Source organism: Chamaea fasciata, unplaced genomic scaffold (assembly GCF_029207755.1).
Source record: "Chamaea fasciata isolate MVZ Bird 193981 ecotype frontalis unplaced genomic scaffold, bChaFas1.0.hap1 SCAF_1, whole genome shotgun sequence".
Classification (NCBI taxonomy): Eukaryota; Metazoa; Chordata; class Aves; order Passeriformes; family Sylviidae; genus Chamaea; species Chamaea fasciata.
The window spans coordinates 50,485,862-50,510,181 of NW_027094086.1; the positions used below are offsets into that span (position 1 = coordinate 50,485,862).

A 24,320-nucleotide genomic window follows, 5' to 3' on the forward strand; every position below is an offset into this window, starting at 1 on the left:
ACCTCTTATAGCTTTGGGGGAAAAAACCCTCAGTGTTGCCATGACTTGGAAAGACTTAGTCAAGGCCAGTCATAACCTGGAGTGGGAAATATTTTTCTCATATAGATTAATCCTGTTTTGTCTGCAGAATTTATTTGTTTAGACATCTTCTTTAAAAAGTGCTATTTCTGTGGAGTGCAATTGAGCTGCACTGACCATTTAAGAAAAGTTGTTTTTTGGGACTTCTGTGGAATTAACCTCTGAATTAAGGTGGGGGGAAAAATCCCTTTGCTTTTTCAGTGCCTTCACTGCTTGTACCTAAATGGATGGGAAAAGCATCTCCCTCTGCAACTTTACTGAAGAGAAAAAGGGTATGAGATAGGGTGAATGGGAAATACTAAGACAAAAGAGGATGTGGCAGGAGTTTGCTGTAGAGAAAACTGTAATGTATACACGGGAAAGAAAAAAGTAGCATATGCAGGTCTGATTAGATGGTGACATGCTGCAGTTACAGGAGAGCAGAGCTTCATGGGCAGTCTTGTTTCTGTATGTATTCAGCTTCTGAGTCTGGCTCAGGCTATGCTCAATTTCTCTAACTACCTCTAGGCAACACACCTGCAATCCCTTGATAAGGCCTCTGTCTCTGTGGTGCTGCATGCTGTGAAATGGTGTACTCATGCTTTAAAGCATGGGAGACCTAATCAGGGCAAGAGCAGAAGTCAAGACCACATCATCGTGATTAGAAGCAGTTGTTCAATCTTCAGTCAGATTCAGCTCTCCAGAGGTTTTTAGACTAAGCTGTTTGACCAGGCTGAAGCTCCTCCATAATGAGTCCAACTGTAGAGCTGAATCCAGACTGAACTATTGCAAGAATTTTTTTTAAAATAACTATTAGACTTTTTTCTTTTTACCCCCCAGTTCCATTTAAAAAGTATTTCAAGCCCCAAAGAAAGAGGAGGAGGATCTTGGAGAATTGTCAGCCTGGAAGAAGAAAGCTTTGGTGCTATAGGATGAAGATGATAAAACAGGAGTTTTGCAGGAGTCAGCATCAAGAGGTTGTTCAGGCAGATGGAAGTCCAGAGGTGGCTCAGCCTCAAGAGGTGGTCCAGAAATGTGTTCAGGTGGATGTAAGCCCAGAAAGAACTCAGCAACTCAGCTTACCAGTACAGCTGGAGGAAGGAGACCATCCCTCAGAAGCACAACTACTGCCCTCTGCTCAAGAGCCCCAGGGAGGAAGTGAAACCCATGTGCACCCACAGAGGCAGCCAGTGCAAGGAGGCATGGCCCCAAATGTGGGACCACAACCAACAGACCCAGTGTGGGAGTTCCCAAAAATGACTGTCAAGGTGCAGCCCCAGAACACAAGCCAGGGGTGGGACTCCCCGGAGGTGACAGTGCAGGTGCAGCCTCTGAGGCCAAGCCCAAGATGGGAGGCCCCATCAGTGACTGTGCAGGTGCAGCTACAGCAGCAGGGCCCAGGGCCATCTCTCCCACGGGTAACTGTACAGCTGCAGCCCCAGGAGTGGGGACAAGGCACTGCTGGCATCAAGGTCACAGTGCAGCTGCAGTTGGGCTGTGACCCAGAAGAAGTAACCTGCCTCCAGAACCAAGGTGAGGGAGTTTTAGATAATAGACAACAGTTGATCCCCCCAAAAAATCAGGGAGAGATGATGAGGACAAGATCTGAAGGTGAGAGAGAGCATGCTGTGGTGGAGCTGGTGCCACAGGTGATTCTGAGCCAAAAACAGGATCAAGGAGAAGAAGTGGAAAAAGCCCAGCAGGAGCAGAGCCAAGAGGAAAGAGCAGGAATGGTGGAGCTGGGTAACATGCAGGCTGGAGACAAAGCAGACCTGAATGGGATGGTGACAGAGGAACAGCTGCAGGACCAAAGCCAAGAGCAGGAACAGCTAAAAGCAGACCTGCCTCTGCAAAAGGAAGAACAAAGAAGTGCACAGATGAGACAGGAGCAAGGTAATATCCAAGAAGGGCCCAGGGGCATTGTAGAAGGCCAGAAGGAAGACCTAGGACAAGAACCATCTAAGAAACGTCCAAGGGAGGCACCAAATTATTTTGTTGCTATTCCAATAACAGATGATCAGGTACTTTGAAGTAGCGGTTCTATTAAAAAACTTAATTTAGGCTTAATTTCTGGTCTTGATTGCAAGGATTGTTAACAAGCCAAAAGTGATCAAATTCTGCCTGTGTACCCCAAGTGGTTTGTTGGGTCTGGGATGGAGTTAACTTCTTTGTAGCAACCCTTAGGTGCTGTGCTTTATTTTGTAGACAGAGCAGTGTTTTTACACATTCATGTTTCAGCTACTGCTAGGAAAAAAAAAATCACTTCCATGATTGTCACTGCCCTTTTTGGAGGGTCTGAGGTGGTCTTTCTCATCATCAGTATCTTCTGTTCTGTAATCTTTTTTCAAATAAAAGACCTGGCTTTCATCATCTTGTGTTGTCCCATCCTACATTTTCTTAGGGCTGAATTTTGTGCAAGGATATTTATTTGTTTGTTCATCTCCCTTTCCACTGAAGTTCACAACAGAGAGTGAGAATTTCCTTCTCTTCTGCAGAAGATTATAGAGAATTGATCTGTTTTTTCTTCTCCATCTTTTATCCAATAAACTTGCCCTGAGATCCTAGATAGATGGTTAATTTCAAGAACCCATGCGTGCAGTCTATATGCTCATACTTCAAGGTGTGCTATATTCTGTGACTCCCATGTTTAAGCAGTGGTGGAAAAAGCAACAGATCATTTCACCTCCATAACATTAAAATGAAGTGCAGCAAACAGTGGAAATACAAATAGACTGGAGGCTTTGTAGGGAAACTAAAACTTTCCAGTTCCCACTGAAAATGCTGCTTCTGAAATGTCATACAGTATTGCAGGGCTTGGCTGCTACAGGCCCTGTCTTATGATCCATGGAAGAAAATTCCAAAAAATTCTATGATAGCTGGAGAGGCAGATTTCACACTTTATTTACTAGTTAGGGACTTCAAATGAGTCTTACATAACTTCTGTACAACTCTTTGTACTTGTAAAGAAAGTGGGAAGATACTGGCTCACCTGGGACTACTTATTTCCTGTTCTGCTCCTATGAATTTTGAAGCTCACTCAAAGTTTTCTGAAAGAATATGGAATGTCTCACTTCTAAAGCAGCACTGTCAGTGTCTTTATGGACAGGTTTTTTTTAACCTTTAACCTTTCACAGGCAACTGTCACCTGCTGATTTGTTTGCAGCTGCAATGTTTTTGCAGGTATGCAAAAGCAGACAGAGCTCTCACTTTGTCCCAGTATCTGCTGTTATCCCGAGGGAGCTTGGATGGGATTCTGTTCCAGCATTGTGGAGCAGCAGCATTGTGAGGTGGGACATGCCCCTGCATTTTATGTAGGGGCAGCAGATGACTCTGCACTCAAATGTATTATGAAGGGAAAGAACAACCCTGAGATGCCATGAAAATGTGTAGACAATTTCACCTGACAGAGACAGGCAGGGGAAAGTCTTAATTTGAATCAGAAACTACTGTGTCCAGCTAGCATGGGCAGAATAGAGAAACAGTACATAAATTGGGTAAATTATTAATATTTCTATTATATATATATATATATCTTGGTATTTTTTCCTATAAATAGAATGTAAAAGACAAAACCTGGATATTAACTTGGATGAACAGAGTGAAAATAGAACTTTCTACTATCAGCTTCTGCTAGTAGTTTACGGTGCATTTTCCAATGAACCAAATAGATATCGTTTGTTTCAATATATAACTTGCTTCCGTTTTTTTCCCTAGCTTAAGCTTTCATGCAGTATTGGGCGTGGCTATTTATGCTGCTGAAAGGCATTAGTTAAGTAGGATTGATGTATCTGTTGTACAGAATTTTTCCTTTTCTTTTCTCCAGTGTGATGAGAAGTTGTGGTACAGTGGTTTGCTTTGGCAGGCTTCTGAGTTTTTGTTTTTACCTAAGTTAAGTGTAAAAACACTTCTGCATGTGTTAGAGGGAGACATCAAAGGTGCCTTCCTCTTGGCTGGCAATTATTTGCTCTGGTTTTGTCTTGAGTAGAATGATCTTTGAAGGTTATCTGGAGGATGGCCTCATATAACTTTAGTGATTCCTACATATGACTGGCTTTTGAGAGGTGAACAAAAGTGCAGAGCACATCAAGAAGATAAATGCCAGGACGGGAAAAGAACTGTGTATGCTGAAGACAATGCTGGCAGATGAACAAATGGGTATGAAGTGGGCAAAGAATAAATCTAAGCTGGAAACTGGAAAGTTTCCTGCCATCTGAGGAATGAGATCATGGAACAGCTTGAAGGGTCATGAATGCTTAACTTATTCTTCTATTTTAATGAGATTTGAGTGTCTTGATATATGGCCTGGGACCACATCCTGTGCAGCCCAATGAATATCTTTCCTTTCTTTTTCCTTTTCCTCTATCTCTCAATTCTTTTCTTACAGATTTCCCTGCACTCACATCAGCTCTGGTCATCTGGCAGCTCTGACATTCCTGGTTGGATGCTCTGCCCAAGATATTCCTAGTTTGTGTTCCTCTTAAATGCTACCCGTAAGGATGGCAGTGTCATGAGACAGTCTTGTATGAGGCCTTGAAAGAGCACGGAAGAGTGCCGTACTGTAAGGTTGGCATGTATATGCAAAGAGTGTGAGTAAAGAAATCATAGAATGGTTTGAGCTGGAAGAGATCTTAAAGGTAATCTAGTTTCAACACCCCTGCCATAGGCAAAGACCCCTTTCACTAGACCAAGTTGCTCAAAGCTCCATTCAACCTGGCTGTGAATACTTCAAGGAATGGGGCATCCTCAACTTCTGGGCAACCTGTTCCAGTACTTCACCACCCTCACAATCAATAATTCTTTCCTAATATCTAATCTAAACCTACTCTCTTCCAGTTTGAATCCACTTTTTCCTTGCCCTGTCACTCCATGCTCTTGTAAGAAGTCCCCCATCATCTTTCTTGTAGTCTTGCTTCAGGTCCTGAAAGGCAGGAATTGGGTTACTCTGAAGCCCTTCCTCTTCCAGGTTAACAAACAGAATTGTCTCAGCCTTTCCTCACAGGAGAGGTGCTCCATCCCTCTAGTAATCTTGGTGTATCTCCTCTGGGCTCATCCCAACAAGTCCATGTCTTTCCTGTGCTGGGGGCCCCAGAGATGGATGCAGCACTACAGGTGGGGTCTCACCCAATGGAGTGGAGGGTGGAATCACCCCCCTCGACCTGCTGGCCAAATGCGTGTGTGTACACACATATGTACATGCATATATAATAGTGTTTTGACAATGCTTTTACCTCCAAAGCAGAGGTTCCTGGCCTCAATGACCATCTAATTTGGTGTCTGCTACTCTGTAGGCCTTGTCTATTACAGAAGGGTTTTAAAGATGCTGTTAGTGTTTTGAGAATAATTATTTTGCCTTAATTATTCAAGAGAGCTCTCCAGATGGCAGGGCCTAGGGCTGTTGACGTTTTTCTCCCTTTCAAGAGGACAAAGGAAAAGCCTTGCTCCATTCCTGGTGGGTGCACAGCCTTATTTTCTTTGTGTCTAAGCAAGGCTCCAGGAGGCTGAAAACTAGGCTTGTACTGGATTGAATCTAAGAATGTTATGGTCTCAGGCTTTCAGTACTCCATTTTAAATGCCTCCTTCCTGTCCCTGTGTTCCTGAAAACCCCCTAGCTATCCCATCAACTGCACAGCATTTATAGAAAAGTGCTAAAGACTGATGCACCAAAAAAACCCCAAAACAGTGTAGTGATAGGGTAGACTGTTTCCATGGGAGGAGGACCAGGAAGTTGTGAAGATAAGAAGAGGTAAGAAAAGACATTAATGCTGCTCTGTGGGAGTTAAATATCTACGTGAAAGAATTTCACTCAAACTCAGCTTCCCAGATGTCTAAGCCTCAGACTGGTTTGCAAAAGGATCTTCTTTCTTTTTTGAAGGATGTTTTCGGAAAGACTGGGTAAGGGAGAACAACAGGAGGCTCTTTTGTAGAATTACTGTTAATACTTGGCCTAGTCTATTGAAGCAAATGTTGTAGTTTGTGTGGTCGGACAGCTTGATGGCTTGATTCCTGCTCAATGTTTTCACAATCTAAACATATGCTGTAAATAGCAGGATGCAATAAATTGTGCTTCAGTTTCAGTAGGAATTAACTTAATGTAAGAGTCAGTGATGTGTTTTTCACAGTGACAAATGTACCATAACGGTTGGTGAATTCAGGGAGTTTGTATCTTCAAATAGTTATTTTAATTGTGTGTGGCTTTTATCCTCATGTTTATTAGGAACTTGCTATGGTAATCTCTCTCATGTGCAGGTTGTGGGACTACTTAATGGGCTGTACAATGACTGCTAGGCTTTATGGGGAAAGACTGCAAAACAAAAGCATATTGACCCAGCTGTTTTGATCTATGTAAGAATCAAGGGGAGCTCTAACATGTGTAAGCACCTAGGCATGTAAGGCAGAGTTTGCTCAGTGAAATAATCTGAAAATCTATAAGTGATTTCTCTGTAACTTGGGCTTCCACCAGATACTTAGTATCTGTGTGAATGAATTCTTCTCTCTCCTGCCTGTTCCCATGACTGGCTTATAAACCTTAACAGCACATAATGAAAAAAGAATCTTTGGAATCAATTGTGTAAAGGCACCGATAGATCCACAAGAGTCAGAAACTGGCCACACAGTTCTGAGAAACACTAGCTGAGAAAACAGCATGTTTACCCAGTCAATCTACTTTGTTTGCTGCTACATTTTCCTTTTGGGAAGAGATATCAGTTTAATCTGTGATCAAACTTGTAATCAGAAAACGGCATAAGATTAATTATGGAAATGCTATTCAATTTCCACAGTCTATTAACAACTGACAACTGCATGAAGATCCTATTAATATTTACACAGTGCTGTGAGCTTTAATCTAACATGCTTAGGGTCAGATTCACACCTACTTTAAGATCTACGGCTTCTGGTTCACAGGAGAGCTATGAATTTAGCCTGTAGGCTTTAAGAAGGAAAACAGAAAATTCAATTCCTGAAAAATTAAGTGTGAAACTGAAAGTTGCTATATGATAAATCTGGGGTGGGGTGGGGAGGAGAGTAAGGTGGCTTTGTGGATTCCTGGTTCAAACACTGAGTTGCATTGTTGTGTTTTTGGGTGTGTAAAGCTTTGGCATTCTGAGTTTTTCCAGTAATGTGTAGGCAATTCTAAAATGAAAATTTATTTCTCTTTCTCCTGTTTACTCTACTGCAGATTTTGGACAGAATTGAAGATGTTCAAGAACTTATATTCTCTAAAGAACCTGACCTGTCAAGAGCTCTTCTTCCTGTTCAAACTATGCACCTTACTATAATAGTAGCTCATCTGGGAACAGAAGAAGAAGTGAAAAAGTAAGAATCCTGCCAAATTCAAGAGCAGCTAATTTTTCTGTAAATGGGGTAGCCTTACTGCTGCTATTGTGAATCATTATGTTTTATCAGAGCCTACACAAAATTTCTCTTAAACTTTTTTTTTTTATCCGTTTCTGGCTTGCTTTCAGTACCTGTGGGGAAAGATCTTTACAAAAGCTAGCTGTGATGCATCCGAGATTGAAATTTTCTTATCTGCCATGGGGTGAAGAGAAAAAGCAGTGTGGCTGTAAATAGTATTACTGCTTTCTTACTGTGTTACTACCACAAATTAGCTCAACAGATGTAAGCTTCCTTGAGCTCCTGTCTTTTGAGAAACTGCAATTTTTCAGATCAGCCGTGCTTTTATCAGCTGGAAAATGTTAGCTGTTAAGATATGTTGCATTAAGAAGAAAACAACAACAACAAAAATCTGCCTAGTTCTCTCCCGAGCTGCTCTCCTGTTGAATTCAAGCTGTGGGCTGTCACTGGAACCCTGTGAATTAAGATGGAGCTATTGACAGATGACTAAGGAAAGCTACCCTGTGGTCAGGAAGACTACAACTGATAGAAAGGTCCAGAAAATAATGCCAGTCTGGTGCAGTTTTTTTCTATAAGTCTTATCTGACTCTATCACACTGGGAAACCTGGAACTCCTTGACATAGGGAGGCAGAAAGGAAAGGCCCTTGTGTGCCTGGGAAGGCATCATGTGGTAGAGGTGGGAACCTGGTGAGAACAGTCCTTTCTTCAGGGGCCCTGGCACATACCAGCACGGGAATGAAAAACAGGCCTCAACACCATATGAGTGTCACACAGGATCTGCTTGGGTGTAAAGCAGAATGCCTAGCTGGAAAGGTGTCAAAAAGCCTAATATGATGAGAAAAAATCTCCTCTTCCCATACAGGCAGCACCAGTTAAGCATGATTAAGATGCATATGACAGGCTTGTGTGTGCCTTATTTTAAAATCACCTGCTTTATTTTTCATTCCAGAGATTTTTTTTTTTTTGGAGGATCTGAGAGGGGGAAAAAAAGTGTTATATGGGCTAAGGAGACATGCAGAAGGCAGTGTACAATAATTCAGTAATAAAAGACTGTGCCAGTGCTGCTGACTGGGCAGGCTGATGTCCAAGAGGACAGGAAGGTAGTTGAGAGCAGCAATCAAAATGGGAATCAATTGGTTAGGGGGGTGAGTGGAGCTAAGCAGTGTCAATGAACTTAAGAGTGAATGTGTGTCTGTAATGTAAAAATAATGGGCACACCTAATGAAAAGCAGATCTGCCTTGCCAAATGTTTTTCGTTCTGTATCTTTTACCTACTTCCATAGCTCTTCTAAATGAGGCTGTAGCTCTGTGGCTACTGCTCTGTGCTGTCCTATGAAAGAGACTGCCTTAAGCTCAGCTATTTCTCACTTCTCAAGCTAGCAGCACTGCTGATAAAGCTGGCCCAGCCCCTCACAGGTAGGTGGGGAGGGAGGTATCTTCAAATCTCAGGGCAGAAGCTGAAGCAGAACTCTTTACATTGACATAGGACATGTCAATGTAATGAGTGTAAATGTAAATTAATGGTTTCAAGCTGAAAAAAAAGCAGGTTTGGATTAGATACTGGTAAGAAATTCTTTTCTACAGTGAGGCCCTGAACAGAGAGAAGTTGTGGATGGCCCATCCCTGGAAGTATTTAAGCAGTGTGGATGGGTCTTTGAGCGACCTGGTCTACTGGAAGGTGTCCCTGCCCATGGCAGGAAGGTTAAAACTAGATAATATTTAAGGTCCCTTGCAACAGAAACCATTTGATGGGAGAAGTTTTCTTAGCAGTATTTAATTTTTGCTTAGACATTATGAACCTACATGAAGGGCTAGATTAACCATGCTTGTTAAGATGGAAAAATCAAAATCCTCTGCAGAGAATTCACTCTCTTTCCAGCTTCAGTCCTGTCCTTGCTATATCTTTATCTGCTGAGTCCCTGTGAGTCTTGGAAAGAAGCTGCTCTTGTGCCATTAGACCTGAAATAACTCCAATGTAGTAGTGAGGACTGTTCATGATGTTGACTGAAGTGGCCTTTGTATGCACTAAACATGCTTTCCAAAGGGCATTAGTTTGTTCTACGTGGGTTTTACTGCCTGGTTTCTATTTGGATGTTACACAGGTAAGATTTCTACGGAGTGGAATGAATGCAGTCAGAACTTGTTCTAAGTATAATGATAAAGCAAATGTGGCTGCAGGAGGCCTAGTGACCTATGGGATGATGTGATGCTGCAGTCTGTTAGAAGTATGAAGCCTTAGTGGAAGGCTTCTGGTCAAACTCAGTTTGAAGACTGACAGGATGCCCCTTTCTGAGACACCAGGGCAAAGAAGGGCACCTGTAAAACTTCAGCAGGTATTAAATTGCTGGAATTCTTGGTGGCTACATTTAGAAACTTAACTGCTATGCTTTTTCTGTGTCCTTAAAAAAGATGTTTTAATTTGAGGTGTTCATATCCTTGGATAATTCACTTTTTTGAGATTTCTGTGCACAGCAAGGTGCATATCTAAACTTTCTTAATATGGGATGCAGAGCTGAGAACATAACCATCAACTTGATATTTTGTTACCTAGCCTAGAATAGGAGAACATAATGGAGAAAAATGCTAATTGTGCCTCGGGTGGGAGAATGAATTTGTTTTAGTTTAAGAATAAAATTAGTCAACCAGTTAAAAATGACAGCAATAAAGTTTTAAACTATATGATACGAATATATGTTCAGTTTTATCCCTTTTGAATCTTCAGTAGCATATATTCACAGCTTTTTTTGAGTGTTAATATTTTGAATGTTCACTCCACTAACAAAACTAACTTCTAATAAATAAGCTAAGGCTGAAGTAAAAGGCATAGTGTATTTGAAATCTTAACTGTAGCAAAAGAATTAGCAATGAAATACAGTGTGCCTGTGATACCTTGCATAGCACTGCAGATTGGTCAAAATCAGGTATATTGGCTGGCATAAAAAATAAAACAATGTTTCCATATGTGAAAACCCTAATAACTTTCTGCATTTATATATTGATTATTTTTAAGGGCTGTTCTGGCACTGAAGCAAAGCAAGACTAAAGTGGAAGACATCTTGCAGGGTAAAGACCTTAATTTGACATTCCATGGGATTGGAGAGTTTAATAACAAAGTGCTATATGTGAAAATGTTGGAGGAAGACCAGAAAACGCTTAACAGAATTGCAGGTAAGTACAAATTCTCATTCTCTAGCACTTGTAATAAACCAGTTTGTAGAGTCTGTCAGCTCCTGTAAGCACTGGCCCAAGCTGTTGTGCAAGACTGTGATGTGCTGTCTTTCCTCTCATCTCCACTCTTTCTTAATTGTGAAATATGAAGCCAACAGCTGGGTTCCTGCAGAGCATTAGGCCTAAAATAGGTTGTCTGCACTAATATGGGACAGGTGAAATGCACAGACATTCATGTGAAGATCACAGAGCAAGGCTAACTTAACCTGCCCGGTAACTGGAACCTCACAGGCCTGAGGTGTGCACAGTGTTCAAAGTGGCACCTCTAACTGAGGCTCTGTTCATTCTAATAATTTGAAAGCCTATTAAGTGTTGGCTCCAGCTGAGCATACAAGAACTTCCTTTAAACTGGAGTATGCATGAAATCATAAGTACCTCTGGGATGGGAGGTGACAAAAATCAATATTTGTCTGTGTGTGTGTGTGTGTAGCACAAGCAAATCAGTCTTTGGCTTCCACTGTAGAAGATGAAACAGAAGAATAAGAATAGCCTGTCCTCTGCTCTAATTTCCCAAAGCACTGATGTGTTTGCGATGTTCCATACCTTTGATCTGTTTACCTGCATCTGAGTACAGTTTCAGAAGGACTTGATGCTCTATTCTTCCTCCCTACCCAGTTCCGCTTTTAGGACCTTCTTTAGCCTGCAATGCAGAACCTAATCTGTGTCCTGGGCTTCTGTTCCAACAGAACAGAAATAATCAATATACATTATTTTTCTTTGCTATTTTCATACTAAGCAAAAGGGAAGCATAGTTCAACTAATGCTTCTCAAAAAGGCATGCAAACAAAGACACTGTGTAAACTTCAAAGAATGATTCTCGGAGCAGTCTGTTTTTCTTTCTGTTGATGCTATTTCCAACCTCCTCCAGTTCTCAGCTTTGATAAAATAGTTCTGTTCTTGTCCTCCTGTTTATTTTACCTCTTAAGTAGTCAGTGCTATAACTAGACAGGGGATGCCTTTTATGAACAGCTTCTGTGCCTTAGCTATACAAAATTAGCCACTTAACTATCCATTACCTCTTGCTTGACTCTGGCCTCTGCTTCGCTTATTGTTCCATCCATACCAAAGCAAATTTTGACTCAAAACAGCTGTGCTTTTGTTGAAAGTACTCTGATGTCTGCGCTTACTAGGATTACAGCCTCAACAAACTTGCCCATGCACAGACTTCCTCTTCTCAAGGCTTTAACTGGAAAGAATCTTTACTGGAAGATAACAACCTAGTGGGCAGATGATGCAATTTCCTATAAGATCATATCTGGTAAATGCCTGTCTAGAACATATATACAATTCAGTGCCATTGAAATAATGGACTGGTTGACTCTTGATGCCTGATTTGATTGTTTTGACAGCACAGCCTTGAAAAATACAGAAATTAGTACCTCACTCCATCTGAAAGTGACTGGTTTTCCCTCAACTCATTGTCTTGCTTAATTGAGAATTTTGTTCCCAATGAGTCATACCCTACAAGGTCAATCTTTATCATGCTATTTTATCACCCTCAGAAGTGTTTAATTTTGGTTCTGCAAAATGTGTGCTGTGATGCTCTTTAAATATCCTCTTGGACCTTTTACATTAGCTGTAAAAGCCATTGCAATAGTGTGTGGCAGATCCTTTGTTTTCTCTGCCTGGATAACCTGCATCTTCAGGGTTTAGGAAACCTAATATCTAGCTTCTGATCTGAACCCCTTAATTAGATAGAGGAGAAAATTTGATTGCAAGCCCTGGGAATATTCTGCCAGTACTTGTGTTTTTAATGCAATATGATTGTTCACTGATTGCCTGAAATAATTCCTTGACTGGGAGACAAGCTGCCAGTTTTCAAGCTGTTAACTCTGTTATCAATGATTTTGCTATTCAGAGAGTTGTAGCTTCCAGTGTTGTTCTATTCTGCATAACTTCTGACCATTTCTAGAACTTAATGAGTCTGGGAATTATGCAAATATGTATCAAAGTCTATCCTTTCAATGACATCTTCAAAGAAATGGATTTTGTCTCCCCCTCTCTCAGCAAAGCAGTTGCATTAATTGTTATACAAGGAATAGAGACTTTTTTCCTTACCTTTTACTCAATGTTTTTGGTTGCCATGAGCTAGGTGTGAATTTTAAATGTTGTCTTTTGAGCAGCATGATGGGCCAATGATTTGGCTGGCAAAGGTCAAGACACTCCTGTCAGCTGTCTGTCTCATCATGCCCTTATTGATGGTTTGTCAGCAAGTTTGAGTCCTGCCTGCTCTAATGAATCTTTTAGCCTGTGAAATGTTCCTGACACTACCCAGGTGACTGGCCCTCCATCTGCTTTTGGTCCTACATCATGGACTTCAGTTTCCAAGTGGAGAGTTAACCTATCTCTAGATCAATTAACTGCAATTAATTGGTAAAAACTGAGCACTACTAGATTTATCTTGCTGCTAGTGACCTCATCCACTTTGGAGAAAAGATACTGCTTAAGATGTCTTGGAACTTTGGTAGGATATTTTTCAAATGAGCTAGAGAAGAGTGTCTGGAAAATTGAGTGCCAACCTGGCATGGGCAGGACACACCATTCAGGAGCCTTGTTCCTATACTGACTTCTTGAAGATGATTGCTGGCCTTGACCTTTCTTCCACCATCCGCTTTTCTGATGAAAATCTATTCATGGCAGTAAGACCTTCCCCTTCTAGTAAGAGCCCCTCTCTGCTGTTCCATAGGCTTGGTGATGGGCAGTAACCAAGAGTGGATGCTATGTTCAGATTTTCTTTCTTAGGTTAATATCTACCTGGTTTCTTGTATGCAGCTAGCGTAGGTTATGTGCCATGATGATGCATGGGGAAGGGTGTTTTTTTTCTAAAGGAGTTTAGACATTTCTGCTGTGTTTATTCTCTGGGCCTTGCTGTGCTTTGACCAACCGATGTGGAAACAAAAAGAATTAATATGCAGAAATTCTTCATGTTAATGTGTTCTATTTGACAAAGTACCGGGGTGCTTTAGGGGTTGTTTGATAACTAACCATAACCACCTAGGACCATTTTCAGATGTCCTAAAGTATTTGCAGCACTCACACTGGACTTACAGCCAGGCTGTACCTTCTGCAGTAGCAGCTGGAGGCCAGGTGGACATCCTGTAGGGCATCTGAAAGGGCATTAGATGCTTATTTGGACAACTGGATCCTACACTTTGTGTGCTCCAGATGGAAAAAAAAAAAAGCAGTTGCCTTGGCAAAGTGATCAGGCTGCCCCAGCTGCTGTTCCTTCATAAATACTCTGAGAAGAAACATTTTAAGTTATTAATTAGCTAAACTCCAAGCCAGAGACCTGGCCTTGATACAAAGGCAAATGACAAACTAGTGAACACACATGTAGTTAAACTTCTTGATAGGTGGGAAAAATAAAATGTAAGGAGGTGGATTTCAAACAAGGCACTCATCAGGTATATAATATGCTATTTTTTACACAGGTTCAACATTGGACCTTCTTTCAGTGCCTAAGCAATTAAGCAGTAACAAAGATAGGTGCCAAGGCAGGGGAGATCTGGAAGAGCCACAGATGCTGCAGGTTTCCATTTTAAAGTGTTGATATTTTCCCCCCCTTTTCTCCCCCCACTATTTTATCTGCTTTATACAATCAAGGTATAAAGATCTGTCAGTAAGAAAAAAATGCTGGGGAGTACTCCAGCCTTAGCCAAGGCTTTAATTGTAATTTTGGAATTACTTCTTACTATTTAAGCACAACTGTTGAACAAGACTTCATCTTCTGTTTTTGCCAGACTTGCAGGGATCTGCCTCATGCAAACCTTACCTTGATATACTTGAAACTGCATCCCCAAAGTTCATGAAAACCAAGAACAGTTCAGCTTGGTTTGACCTGTCATTAAAATCCTTTGCTGAAAGGCATTGAAGAATATAAATCCTGGAGTTACAAGCAGGCACTTTTTCTATAAAGGATAAAACCTTATGGCTTTATAAATATGACTGAAGTTTTTGAGCCAATACCGTAATAAACACTTTGTATCACATTTGTATCTGGGGAAGGATTATTGTTCGTGTGATGTTCCCTCCTGAATTACTTTGAGTGCTGTGGAGCTGAAGTAATTTTGGGAATCTAGCCACCGGTTTTTTTTTTGTTTGTGGCGGGGTGTGGTTTTGGTTTTTTTTTTTTTTGTTTTTTTTTTTTCCTGGAAGCACTTTGCTTCTGACATTGCTGTTTGTAATAAGTGGGGAGAATCTGTTCTGTCACAGACCCCAGCTGTGGCCACTGCTGGTGGCTGCATCTGGTTCCTGGCAGGGCTGCCATGGACAGCTCACCCCTTGATAGGGGATTTATGAATTCAGAAGGAATTGTGTTGCACACACAAGTTTGGATCTGGTCTCAGGTTTACAGCTTCTGTCTGTGTCATGCAGAACTTTGGTTTTGAGTACTTTTCTCAAATTTTCCTGTTGCCTGTGATAGTGCAGCAACTGGTTAGCTGGGGTATGTTTTAACTGTCTTGCTCAAGACAGGGATAGTGGCTTTGTCTCACTTCCCTGTTAATATTTTTTCCCTACCTCCTCACTGTTACTCATTTCTTTCTTATGTTGTCTTTTTCTAGAAGCTGTGGAACAATGCTTTATTGAAATGAATCTTGACATTTCAGAAAGTAAGGACTTCAAACCACATCTGACTTTCCTGAAGCTCTCTAAAGTATCAAGGTTGAGAAGAAGGGTAAGTAAGTGGGTTTAAGAATATTATTCCTGGGATCAGCTCTAGTGATTACTTTTCTTTCAATGAGATCCTTGGGATCTAAGCAGTAATTATTGCAATCACAGAACAGTATAACTTCTCTTGCTTAACAAAGCATGTATACACGCTGGTCAACACAGTTGTGTTTGTTCATATCTGACTGGAAGAAATGAGGTCTGTTGCTAATACTGTGTATGGCTCTCTTGTATAGTACAGACTGCTGCCCTTCCATTGTGGCTGGTCAAATCTGCACAAAAGCAATGTCAAGCTGTTTCCATAGGGCAGGATGGCTTCTGAGCAATATTTGTCTTCTGAGTAATATTTACCTCAGAACAAGATTAATGTCATGTTGGAAGTCAGGCTGGTGCCTTGATTTATACTAGAAATGTGTGATGTGCTTTTCTAACCTTCACTGCAGCATTGTATGGGATTTATCACAAACAATTAAAGTAAAAAACAGCTCTGATTAGATTGCTCATTTCCCAGTGGAATAGTGTCCTTCTTGTTTCCAGGAATAATACTTGTATTTATGAGGTCAATATATTGCAAACCTGAAACACTAGAGGAGCATGCAGAACAGAAAACAGAAAAAGCTATAATACCTAAAGAAATGACCTTGTTCAAGTACTTCATATTGACTTGATATTAGCCTTTTGTATACATGATAAAATCAAAGTTGGCTAGGACTGATAGTTCTGTGCTGGAGGCTCTTTCTTTTATACTGCCTGTAGGGATTTTCATCAGCAGAGGCATCTGCAATGTCTAATGCAAAAGAAACTATACAGTAAGCACGTAGGAATTACTGTTGACTCTTGTCTGGAGTATTTTCACACTTCCTCTTACTATGAAATTTAAAATTAAAAAATAGAATTGTAATTTCCTGCATGCTCTTTCCTTTTGATCTCTAGCACTAAATATAGCTTAATCTCGCATACCATGATTTATGTACGCCATCTCTTTGCGTATATACATATATATAAATATACAAGTGTATAGATCTTTAAATGTTAGAATATCAAGTGGCATGCTCAGAAGTGGATGCAGTATTCTTGATGTGGCCTCACCAGTGCTGAGCAGAGGGGAATTATCTCCATCAATCTGCTGGCAACATTCCTCCTAATGCAGCCCAGGATAGCACTGGCTGCCTTTGTTGCAAGGACATGCTACTGGCTCATGGTCAACCTGGTGTCCACCAGGATCTCTAGGTCCTTCTTCTGCAGAACTCCCTCACAGTCAGCTGTCAGCCTGTACTCATGCCTGGATTCATTCCTTCTCCATGGCTGACCTTTGTGTTTCTTGTTCAGCCTCATGAAGTCCCTATTAGTCTATTTCTCCAGTCTATTGAGATACCTCTGGCTGGCAGTACCCTCTAGTGAATCAGGCACTTCTCCCAGTTTGATATTAGTGATGTTGCTGAGGGTGCACTCTGCCCCAATATCCAGATCATTAATGAAGATGCTAAACAGTACTGGACCCAGTACTGGCCCCTTGGGTACATCTCTAGCTACCAGCTTCCAACTTTGTGCCACCAATCGCTGCCATATGGAACTGGCTGTTCAGCCAATTTTCAATCCACCTCACTGGTCAGCCAGCCAATAATTCATCAGCCTTCTCTATGGAGATTTTCACAGGAAACAGTGTCAAAAACCTTCCTGGACTTCAACTAGACAATATTCACTGCTCTTCCCTTGTTTATCAAGAATCATTTGTTTCTGTGCAAATTTGTTTTCCCAATAAAACCTTTGCTGCTAAAATATTATTTTAGAGACCAGGACTTTGAAACTGAAGTGGAGCAGGGCCATATGTTGAGTTGATTATTAGGGGCATGTGAACTCTGAAGGTCCATGTACACATCTCCCTGAGCTTAGTAAGGCTCAACTCTAGACATAAAACATCATCTCAAAGACCAAACTGGAAGATTAATTTGTGTTTTGAGACAAAGTTGACCCTGTCAACTTACTGCATTTCTTTCAAAATATAATATGAATAAAAAGAAGGAAACTGATTATTTTATCGTATCCCATTCCTAAATAATGCAGGAGAGAAATCAGCCTTCTTAAACACTAGAAGATGCCAAAGTATGAATCAGACAAAATATCACTTAAGTTATTATGATGCCATCTACTGGCTGTAATTACTTTTTTTTATACCATAAATAACTGTTTCCTTGTAGAAAGGGTGCTGTTTAAGTATTTCACATGGCTGAAATGGTTCTTATATGAAGCTTAAAAGATAATTGCTAAGGCAGTTTTTATTTCATATCTCAAGAATACTTTGGTAATGGGAGGTATGTGATGATACTGGTGGTGTAGCTGCAGACCTTGTTCTCATTTGTGGGGAAAGAGGACCTGGTTCTCTTTAAAACTAATACTACTGTAAACTTTCACCTTGAGAAGATGTGCATTTTTAACTTTGGTTGTTTGTCCAAATATCCCAAGAGGCTTGAGAGATCTTGGATTGTGTGCTTTTTATTCTGAATAGCTACCAAAGGAGCAGCAAGTACTATTTGAAGATCAGGTTCAAAATGGGCAGTGTGACCCTGGCATAAATAAAAAATATGGGTTCTTCAGGTGTTTTGACCTCTACTTGTCCAATGAGCCAAAAGGGAACAGTTCACCTCTTAAGAGAATCCACTTCATTACTTGTAGTAAGAGCCTTCTCCAGCACACAGACAAAGAACTTGCAGTGTGGGCTGTTACCCTTTTAGTGCTGGGCACTGCCTGATCTCACCTCTGCCACAGCAAAGCTGTGGATCAAGTGCCTCTGTGCTAAAGTGGAAAATGTTTGTTCATTCCCTTTTATGCTGCTTTAAGATTCACTTGGTGCAGGTCTGGAAATAGCTGTGGTCTACCCTGGGTTATAAGAGAGCAAACACATTATTTAACAAGTATTAACAAGTGTCACACTTGTATTAAAATATTTGGTGCTTTTTAATGGAAGGGCAGTCTTAATCCTGCCCTCTTCTGGCTGCTTGATAAGTTATCTTCAGTGATGTGACCTCACTCAAGTTTCCATTATATTCCCAAATTACCCAGAAAACAGCCCATGTGCAGTGTGTGTCTGCATTTCAGCAGAGCTTGAACCTCGTGGCATTTAGGTGTCATGTAGCTCCTGGTTCCTGAACAGCCTGGCTCTGACTGACACATGGGTATTTCTGGGGCAGAGAAAAAGTGTGCTGTTGGTTTATTTAAACTTTCAAGTGTGTTTGTCACCTCAGGCAGCAGTGCCTGATGGTTTGATGTATTTGGTTGTGAAGCTATTTATACCTGCTTCTATCCAGGTGACACTGGCTGTTCTGGCTGTCCTCCCACAGTATCCATGCTGTGAACCATACATATCCACCTGCTAATAAGTCTGTCATTATAAGAAAAAAAAAAGTAAAAATACTTTGTTTTTTTCTTCCCCTGGTGTCTGGGAGCAGGTCTGAACAAACTGATTGAGTGTTCTTTGAGGCAATGTGCTGTAAGGAGCCCCTTGGAGCCTTGTTAGCTTGCATACTTATTAGGTTAGGAGAAGGTGGAGACTATTCTGTCGCTTAATGATTCATCTGTCCTTCATTACATCTCCATATGTGCCCCTAGCATATGTGGTTTGCTATAGGCTAAATGCTTTGTGGGAGCCCCTTGTATAAATTGGCAGCCTGTTGCTGTCTGAATTAAAGGCCCGGGAACCATGGAATTGTTGGGTTGCTCACCCATCCCTGGTGACACCTCTACACAGCTAGTGCTGCTGTGCCCAAACTTGTTGAGGGGGAGAAGAGCAAAGAAATCACTCTGAGGAACTGCTGATTTTTGGTCTTGACAGTCGTACAGTGCAATGATCTCTAAGCATATGCTTTGGTTATGGCAATAGAAGTTACTTCTCTTAGTCTGAAAAGAACTTGTCAACATTTGAAAACACATCTCTAAGAGTGTACCCTTCCATTTGTATGTCATGACTGCTGAAGCATTTGGCCATTGAGATACTGACAGTGCTTGGTAGTTATCTAAGAGCTGCTAAGGTTTTCTTTTTTCTTTTCTGGCTTGCTGAAATGAGCTTGTTTTCTCAGTAAGCCACTGAGTTAAATTTCTTTTGAATGCTACTTTACTCACCAGGGATGAAGGTGCATGAACTCTATTTTTAACCTGTCTTTAGCACACAATTTAATTACTGTTGTGGTGTGTGAGTACCAATGAGAAGGGCTAACTTTTCAATCTGTTAAGACAGGTGTAAGATGAAACTGAGGAAAGTAAACTCGAGGTGAAATCAAAAAATCCCTCCTAAAGGCAGTTCATAATAATTATTTATGGTGACTGTGAGCTTGCCTGAAGTATCTATAATTAGGTGTATGCATTTAAATTACAGTAGCTTGAATTGATCTGATTTTGTATTTTTGGCATGTGTTTATTTTTGAGGAGGGTGGGGTAGATGGAGGATTCAGCAAAAGCTAAGCTTCCTATAACTTTAATTTTTAATGGTTGGCTTTTCTCAGTATCAACTTAAATGCTACCACATTAAGTTGATTAGCTATTATCCTAATCAGAGGTGGGGAGGGTTGGTATTTTCTTTGCTGGGTTTTGTTAAGATAACACTTGACACACCTTCCTAAGGTGTGCATGTGTATTTGTGCACATATATTATACAGATAATGTCATATTGCTCTTTCAACAAATAGGGCTTCAGGAAAATTTGTACAGATCTGTATAAGGAATATGCAGACAGCCACTTTGGCACAGAAGTTTTCAGTCGAATTGATCTCTGTGCCATGCGTAAGAAGAAGCAGGAATCTGGTTACTATTACTGTGAGTGTTCAATCAATGTGGGCTCCAGTGGTAAGGAAGAGAGTAAAGAGCAAGAAATGCAGGCAGAAGATGTGGGAGAAACAAGCAGTGAAGGCCTCCCAAACAATGTAGTGAAGACTGAAATAGGAGCAACTGCTGCAAGCTGTAAGCTTGCCTCAACAGTAGTAGCTGACTATAAACCATCTGAAAATGTTGCTGAGGCCTCAACTGCAATTAAAGAAAAAGAAATCAATGAGGCAAAGGGACAGCCTGAAGCTACAGATGGGACTTTTCCTACAGCTGGAGATATCTGCTCAAAGTCAGTACTTGGTCTGCTGCCAGCAAGTTCAGATGTGTTGAAAAGCTTGGAAATGGGACAAGAAAAAGCAAAGATAACAGATGGTAGTTTGCAAAAAACTGAAGCAACGGAATATGCACCTGATCAGACAAGTTTGGGATAAAGTTGTTGCAGTCATTGGTGAACTTGGTGAGGGTGGAGAAGGCAGACAGGTACAGTGGGGCTGAACTGCACTGGGCTGAGGTCAGAGGGGTGGGTATGGTGAATTCATTTTTGGCAGCAAGCAATCTCTTTCAGAGTCTGATGGAAAAAATAGAGCAAAATCTGAGGGGGGAACATCACTAAATATTATAATGGTGAAATGCCTGGCTCAAAACCTTTACCATCAGTGTGTGTGAGCAGGTGCACTGCAAAGACAAGTGAGCTGCGGTTTATGGAATCAGACCCTTCAGCAGTCACCCACTGATAGAAATGCTGTTGCCAGTCACCTCTAGTGCCCAAATGCACGCAGCTACCTTGGTTAAGCTTCTTTCTGCCCTGCTTCACCCCTGCCCTGGGCCTGCACCCTCAGCTTTCCTCCTTTGCCTGCGTGCCTTCTCTCTGATTACTGCCTAAAGACACCTCTTCTTGCTTAATCCCTACAGCTGCTCATTTGTGACTCCAACCCACGATTGCACCACGGTCATTCATTGCATGTCTGTAACAGGTGGATGGTGTTAGATGTTAACACGCTACTGTGAAGTAAATGCTTTCCTTTGACCTAGTAGCCACTTAATGAGAAAATAATTTTGCCTGACTTAAGGAAATAGCGTTACTGGAAGAAAATGAGGTATAGCACTGAATACATTCTTTTGTTTTCCTCTGCCTCTCCTTTTCTTTATCTAACGAATTGTCTTTATAAAACGCCTTGAGGAGGACACGAGGGACAAGAGTGCTTTTCTAGACGAAGTTTTGGCTGCGGCTGACGCGTCCTGGCTTTGCCCTTTGCTGGCCGAGGCCCGAGCAGAGCTGTGCCCGCTGCCCTTGCGGCACGGGGCGGCGTTCCCGGCGGAGCCTCGCGGCAGCAGCACCAGCAGATGGCACCGCTGGAGAGCCAGATGCGCCGGGAAGGGCCCGGCCGCATTCCGCCCCGCGCATCCGTTCAGCCGCGGGAAGGGACTCAGTCGGGCACCCGGAAAACGTCTTTCTTCCTTTATCTACTCTAACTGCCCATTGTACTTTGTATTTTAAAAGCACTTTTATCTTCCGTGGGGAAAAAGATAAAGCGGGCATTTCAAAAAAGAGTGTGTGATCAAGAAACAGCTCCTCCACACACACACAAAGTGTGTAATAGCATCAAGCATATGGTATTTTGCTTCCCGACAAGGCGTGGGAACACACGTTTAGGTAGAATGGCCAGGATGCACTCTGTTAAATTGACATCAGGCTGGTTTAAAACTTGTTACTAAACTTTTGGGAGAACAAAGAGCTGTATTTGTACAATTTTCATAGGGAGTGGGGGGAAACAACCCTCCCCAGCTAGCCACTGTGCGGGAGGAAAGGCAAGGCTCTGAATTTAATGAACTTGCTTTGTACTCACACTGGGGTCTGTGTCAGATCCCTTGTGTTGCAGTGCTTGGCAGAGCATTTATTTTTATGTCCCTCCACTGAAGGTTGTGGACTTTGAAAAGGCTGTCCCCAAATGGTCTTCTAAATGCAAATTCCAGAGTAGCTATTCCCAGCTTCTCTGGGGTCTTCAAAAGGCAGCTAAATTCTTAGAGGAAGACTATAAGGTTGTTTTGGGAGAGTACTTAAGAGTGACACCTCAGGGAGCATCTCTATATCAAGGCATTCTGGATGCTTTTTTTTCCAGGAAAACTTACTTCAAACATACACTGAGGACAGAGTGTTTCTTGTTTTGTTTTTGTGTTTTTCTAATTCAGAAAAGGATTAGCAGCATCATTCATTATAAGAACTGAAGTGGATTCAAAGGCCTAGGACCAAATACACTTTATAGCATGCTGTATTTCTTCTTATTGAAAATGTTAATTATCTTTTTATAGACAGATGGCACTGGAGTGTAGCAAATGTGCAGTGAACCTGCACTTGTAAACATTTGGGTGTTTAGTGTGTACAGGTTCCAATTAAGTTTAACTCTGTTTTAGGGTTATTATAATGATAGTAGGGTAATTAATTTCACTTATCTTGGGAGTAGAATAACTTGTTTTGGGACATCAAGTAAAAATATATACTTAAGTTGTATCATTGTGATTAATCTTGGCAATTCAGAAGAGTGCTTTAAACCAAATATCTACCAAATTCATCTCTTTAGTCTCTAATGACAACCAAGCCAAAATACACTCCTGTAATGCTGGTCAAATAATAAGAATGCATTTTCAGCTTTGTGGTGGAGAATATAAAAGAAGTAATAAATGAGTCTTAAATTTTTTGGTGCTCTGCTTTAGCCAAGAGTTTTTTGTTACCTGGTATTTTTTTTATTCAAAGTAATTGAAATATTTTTGATTGTTAGACTTATGATGTAAAACAAGAGGGAGAGAGTTTCTGAAAAGAAAATATCTTTACACTGCTGAAGAAGATTAATTGTCCTTCTTTATGACTGCTGTAGGGAAATTACACTGTGAATTCAGATCCAGAAGGTAGTTTGATTCACTCATTATGATTCCTGCATTTGCTGTTCTTTTCCTATGACTTTTTTTTCTCTTTATGGTCTCTAGCTTGCCTATTTTTTCCCTTTGAGTAATTTTCTGTATAAGCACTACTAGTTTATGTAGAAATGCAATCTACTACTATCTTGTAATTGAATTTAGTTGAATGTAACTTGAGTTATTGAAATAATGTACATTGGGGTTGGAGAGAATTTGCAATAAATATTACCCACTGTGACTTTTTGTTTAAGTATTCAGTGATAAATTGCACTGCAATGATAAGTGTTTTCCAAGCAAGTTGAGAGGAGGCTTTGACTACAGCATCTCCCTGTGTCTCAGCTGCTTTTAACTGGATGTTTATTAAATTAGCTATTCTAACAAACAGGATGCCAAAGCCAAAGGAAATAATGTTCTGTAAATACCTCATCATGAATACCACGGTTGCTGTTAGGTGCTAAACATCATAGGGGCCAGGTTTTTCCTGGATGTTACATATTTTGCAGGTCAGATGCAACTAAACCAGAGCTGTGTGTCTCTGTGTTAAAACAAATAAAAATACATATTGGTTACTTCAGCTGGCATTCCCTTTCCATAGTCTTGTACTTTGTACATATGCAGGAGAAAGCAGAGAGACCTCCTTGTTTACCTACATTTCATATCAGGAAGGGGCCAGTGGCTTCAGTTGGCACAGAAGAGCCAGCAGAAAGGTGGTAGCTTCAGGTGGGAGCCCTACAATCATCCTGCCCTTTCAACTAGGAGCAGGAAGTTTTAGGGGGGGTGAGTAGTTAACTGACCTTCTTGAAGTATTTTGTTTTCATTTTTTTGCTGTTGTTCGCCACAGTTTCTATGGTGTAGTGTATTATTACCAAGGCAGAAGTCCTGCGTTGTTTCTTTACATGCTGGTAGAAGGAATAATCCCTCAATTTAAAACATTTACCAACGCTTGCTGTTGTTCCTCATCAACTCTTACGTAAAAAACAAACACAAACAACAACAAAAAGGAAAAAAACCCACCCTTTTTCAAATCCTCTTCTTGGCAAAAAACTTGCAGCAGTTTTTTGTACAGGCCCACACTCCTTGCAATGTCACCCTGACCCCCAGCTGCAAAGCTGCAGGCTTAGCCAACAGAGAAGCTTGCTTATGGCGCTCTGGAGATCAGAGAAAACTTTGGCTTTTTCTTTGTTAGGAAACCTTCCATTCTTTTCTCATCTTATTGCCTTAGAACTAAAAGTAGTTGTTGGAATGAAAGACAAGTTTAATAAGTATTCCTGTTGAAAAAGCCATG

At 41.0% G+C, this 24,320-nt stretch overlaps 1 protein-coding gene across 1 annotated transcript in view; it reads left to right on the forward strand.

The window, feature by feature from the left end:
- LOC136290212 (uncharacterized) overlaps nt 1-23,273 on the forward strand; it is a 76,839-nt gene extending 53,566 nt beyond the window's left edge. The window contains exons 5-9 of the mRNA XM_066184623.1: nt 898-2,078; nt 7,235-7,371; nt 10,422-10,579; nt 15,202-15,314; nt 19,987-23,273. Of these exons, the coding sequence (XP_066040720.1) occupies nt 898-2,078; nt 7,235-7,371; nt 10,422-10,579; nt 15,202-15,314; nt 19,987-20,553 (2,156 nt within the window). The 3' untranslated portion in view covers nt 20,554-23,273. The remainder of the gene's footprint in view (nt 1-897; nt 2,079-7,234; nt 7,372-10,421; nt 10,580-15,201; nt 15,315-19,986) is intronic.
- Nucleotides 23,274-24,320: the final 1,047 nt, after the last annotated feature.